This window comes from Nestor notabilis, unplaced genomic scaffold, assembly GCF_000696875.1.
Source record: "Nestor notabilis isolate BGI_N333 unplaced genomic scaffold, ASM69687v1 scaffold15568, whole genome shotgun sequence".
NCBI lineage: Eukaryota > Metazoa > Chordata > Aves > Psittaciformes > Psittacidae > Nestor > Nestor notabilis.
This window is the reverse complement of record NW_009939732.1, coordinates 8,619-13,359: the sequence shown is the minus strand read 5'-3', so window position 1 is coordinate 13,359 and position 4,741 is coordinate 8,619. Positions and strand designations below refer to the sequence as shown.

The following is a 4,741-nucleotide window of genomic DNA, read 5'->3' as shown; positions in this document are numbered from 1 at the left end:
GTGGCAGCTTAGCAGCCGTAGCAGGACCTCAGGTGTCTCACTGAGAACAGAATAAGATGGGAGACCCTTATAGACTTCACTGAAAAGAAGATTGGTCAGAAAACCCCCTATTGCTAGGAACTGTGCACAAGATTGAAAGAGTCTGACTTGAGTCTGAGCTTCCTGTAGGCTGTTTGTAGCAGAAGCAAGCACATTTTTTTGCTTGTAATTGAAGTTGATGGAATCATCTGCAGTCGCTAAAAAGCCCAGTAAATGCGAGCCACTCTTTATGCCATCTTTTAGTTGTGTTTCAGAGTAGAATGGTCATTATGTTTGACATTTAGTGAAGAGTGTGCAAAGCCTGAAGTAGCATTTGGCTTTCAAAGAGCACACGGAATGCAGTCAGTGTGTCACCCATGTGGTATGTATTTGTTGCTGGCGCCTTCTGAGTGGTGTGTGTAATGACAATATCCTGTGCTGGGTTTGCCCTTGCTCCCAAGGGATTATTGAGGAGATCTGTCTAATTCTCTTCTGTCTTTTGCTAGTATCACTGGAGCACACCAAGCGATACAGAAGCTCACCCGTGTGCGTGTGGTGGACAACAGCGCCTTGGGGAACACACCGTACCACCGTCCACCAAAATGTATCCATGTGTATAACAAGACTGGGGTTGGCAAAGTAGGAGATAAGATCCTTCTGGCTATTAAAGGAGAAAAGAAGAAAGCTTTAATTGTAGGGCACAAGATGCCTGGTCCCACCATGACGCCTAGATTTGATTCCAACAATGTAGTACTCATAGATGATAATGGAAATCCATTGGGGACTAGAATAAAAACACCAATACCCTATAGCCTGCGACAGAGAGAAGGAGAGTTCTCCAAAGTATTGGCCATTGCGCGCAACTTTGTATGAAAGACAAGAAAGGTGTCTGGCAGTTGTGTTTATATGCTTTCATACAGTAGCTGTTCCTTGGTCCTTTTCTAAGAAAGAAAATGGTGAAAAGTGAAAAAGTTGAGGTTCATCAAGAGTCTCTTCCTGTTTAAGAATTGCAGGCAACTAATTTAAATGTTGGAATACCTTGTTTTACTCTAAAAGAAGATTGATTTATTTCGGAGAACATCTGCAGTGTATCTAATCATTAAAATGAGAACATGAAAATCCTTCTTGTTTTGTACTGCTTATGCTATCTTTTCTGTATTTCTGCCTTTTCCAGTTCCCCGGGAACAAGGCACAAAGCGCAGTCCCTGGTAGATGGGGTCTACAAAATGCATTCACATATAAGGGTAGGAGAAATACATAATTGGCACCTTGGGCACATTCAATAAAAGGATAAATTTCTATGTCTTTGCCTAAGAAAAGTCTTCAGGAGTAATCAGAACTGGGAGGGCATGATGGCCTACAAACTTCAATGGTGTTTGGTTGAACAGAGTATGCCACAGATAGGGAAGCAAAGGTAGGAAGGGGAGGTGAATAGGGTAGGTTTGAGGTGCAGCATATGCTCTCCACCTGGCCAGCCTCAGGAAGTTGTGTTCTGAGTAATGCAAGAGCTGGGTTCAGGAACTCGGTGCTCGTGGCAGGTAAAGGAATACAGGGGGCAGAGCACTCCTAGAAATAGCAGTGCTGGGGAAGTGGGATGCAGCGCACAGGAGTTTGGCCAGCTTTGGGCCCCTGAGCCAATTCCTCATAGGTCTGGTGGCAATGGTGACTGGCAGTGCCTTGTCCTTCTGCATCCCCTCCCTGTTGAGCTGGGAAAGCTCCTTACCTTGGCCCTGCATTGCCCCAGTATGAAGATCTGAAGACTAGTGCTGGGCTATTCCGTATTTTAACTAGTTACTCCTGGCAGATGTTTCAGCCTCATGCTCCCCACTGTGGAATCCATATTGCCCATGGAAAAGTTGAGCCCTGAATCCTTGTTCTCCATAATTCCAGGTAATGCAGACGAGATATTTTGGATTTAAATTCAATCTTGACCTTTAAGTAATGGTACTGTCCCACCTTGTGAACTAGAGGGGATCACACCTATGTGCTGCCCAGTTCTGCAGGAAAGCAGAATCGGCTGCTGCCGGTAGCACCTGCCTTGATTTCTGTTGTCCATGGGCCAGTGGATGTTGGGCTTGGTGCTCTGAACACCACGGGCATTGCCTTTAACCCCTTGGTGTGCTTGCTTCATAGATGTCTGCCCACTGGCATAATGGTGGAGCAGGAGCTCATGAGGCTGCTGTCAGTCTTTCCAGTGTATCCGAGTGCAGTCGACTTCCAGGAGGAACTTTATGTGCTCCAAAGTGATGCTGATGCCATTTAGCTAAACAGGATGGCGAACAAAGTATGTGTGCAATGAGCGTGGCTGGCCTCCCTCCCTCCGTGGCACGGCCCAACTGCTCTGGCATCGTTTGCTGCTTTTTTCTCCCTGCTTCAGTGTGCTCCCGCATCACTTTGGGATGCTCCCGGGGCAGTCTAGGGACGAAGAGCAGCTTCTCCAGCCCTTTGGCGATGCTCGGTGCCCGCCCTGCGTGCGTGGGGAGCGGGTCGGGCTGGTGGGGATGGAGCGGGGCTGCCCAATCCCGACCCCTTCAGCGAGCCGCCCGGGCCCTCTAGCGGCGCCCGGCGCGGAGTCAGGCTGGAGCGGTGGGACTAAACCAGGCCCGCCTCAAGTCTGAGGGGCCTTAAGGAGCGCTGGGAGCGTGGGTCCCATCCTGGCACTGGGGAAGCTTTGTTCAGGGCTGCAAAGCGCTGGATCTACCCGACTTAGGCGAAGGGATGGGAAAGTCAGCTCTGTGCCCTGCTGTCAGCGGATGAATCTTCACAGCCGCTTGAGGTGTGTTCCAGCTTTGTCACAGCTCATCCCTCCAGCAGGCTTAAGTATTTTGAGTAGAAAAAGGGTGTATGCTTTTATGCATTATTAAGGAAGGTGTTTATGCCACTTAACAACTCTGTGGTCTTGCTTTACAAAACCTTCTGCAACCTTTGAAGGTCCCAAACCCTAATAAACACATAAACAAATACTTTTATAAGATTTTTTTAAATAAACAAATCATAAGCCAGTTGACATGTTTGCCATGGCCTTCCTGCAGATAGAAGGAGCTCAGATTTCCTCATTTAAATCCTTTGGAGAACAGAAAAGGAAGCTGGCTTCAACTAGTGTATGGCTGGAAAGTATACTTTCAAGATATCCTTTGTTTCTGTGTAAAGGCTGTGGGCACAGTGAAAGAGGAGTCCATCCCAAGCTGTAATACCTTGTAACTCGTCTAAAGGGCTGCTTTACTGTGAAGTTTTTGCTTGGCAACAACTCCAGCCTTGAAGTGTCTCCCAGTAGGACCTAAGGGCCTGCAAACAATCCTTGTTTTTCCTGTCCTGAGCATAAGGGCTATGAATCTCCTGGGATGCACAGATCCTGCTGTTTGGATATTAAATATTTCACGGAATATTTGCTAATAACTTTCCAGCATGTTGCTGGGTAAGAGGTCCTGGGGAGAGGGCACAACAGGAAGCAGGCAAGACAATGCAGCATACTTGAGATTAAAATGTGAAGCGATGCTTTATTTCTAAGCAAACTGATATGTGGAACTAAATCCTTAACCTCAGAGCTTAATAAGCAGACATGCAGACAGCTGAGCTAAGCATATCCCATAGAGCATGTCCTGCAGTTTTTACCTGTCTTTCCCCAACGAGGAACGCAGCCTCAGCAGAAATCCCTGTCCCACTGCAAATTCCAGGTGCTGCCTGTAGCAGCATCTGTCTGAGGGGAAAAGGCCTGGCTTGTGGACAAGCCCTTAGCCTGCTCCCACCCATCCCACTGAATTCAGCCCCAGCACGGTTGCAGGATGGTCAGCCCCTGAGTGCCCCAGCACTGCTCCGGTACCATCCATTTGCGCTGCACAGGCAGGAGCAGATGGATGGTGCCTTGCCAGCGGCCTAGCCTGATGTAGGTTCTCAGGGCTCTCTTTCTTTGAGCAGCCCCTGTATTAATAGAATCACAGAGTGGTTTGGGTTGGAGGGGACCTTAAAGGTCATCCAGTTCCAACCATGGGCAGGGACACCTTCCGCTAGACCAGGTTGCTCCAAGCCCTGTCCAACCTGGCCTTGAACATTGCCAGGTCTTTTGTTTCAGCACGGGGGAAATACCTGCTTGTTCTCAGCTTTCAGGCTGGCCCCACTCTGCTGTGGACATGGCAGAGCCTTCTGAGCAGCAAGGCAGTGGTGTCCCTGGAGCAGCTGCTGGGTTTCCTGGGCTCCAGCTTGCAGCATCCTCTTTTGGCATTCACCTGAGACTGAGCTTTTACCAAATGGGAGGCTTTTTCTTGTTCATCCATCCTGCTAGGAAATCAGATGCAATTTCCTCCATGGGTAGCAATTCTTGCAGGTCCTTTTCACGAAGGATGGCTGCAGGCTGGTGGGATGATTCTCTTAGAGGAGGGAAGAAAAACAAAACACCACCTACCTCAGTTGCTGCAAGAAGGTCATTCTTTCGCCTGCTTCCTAGTTATGTTTATTATTCTGCAACTAACAGGATTTTATATGGTAAACAGGAAAATTTCCCACCGTGAGGCGGTGCTTAAGAGGAGTTCTCTCATCTCCTGTGCAGCCTCAGGGGGAGCTGCCACCCGCTGCAGAGGGAAGGCAAAGCCAAAGGCAGAGTCCTTCCAGGATCTTCTTGCCCTGTTACAAATGTGCCTCCCTGGCCAGCTCTGAGTGGGTCCCTGGGTCAGTGACTGTTCCCGTGTGTTTGGATACAGGGTTTGTGTCAGATGAAGTTCCCAAGAGG

General features: G+C 48.7%; 1 protein-coding gene across 1 annotated transcript in view; it reads left to right on the top strand.

Moving 5' to 3' along the window:
- Positions 1-1,106, top strand: part of MRPL14 (mitochondrial ribosomal protein L14) — a 3,154-nt gene extending 2,048 nt beyond the window's left edge. Inside the window, exon 2 of the mRNA XM_010020017.1 lies at positions 525-1,106. Within this exon, the coding sequence (XP_010018319.1) occupies positions 525-891 (367 nt within the window). The 3' untranslated portion in view covers positions 892-1,106. The remainder of the gene's footprint in view (positions 1-524) is intronic.
- Positions 1,107-4,741: the final 3,635 nt, after the last annotated feature.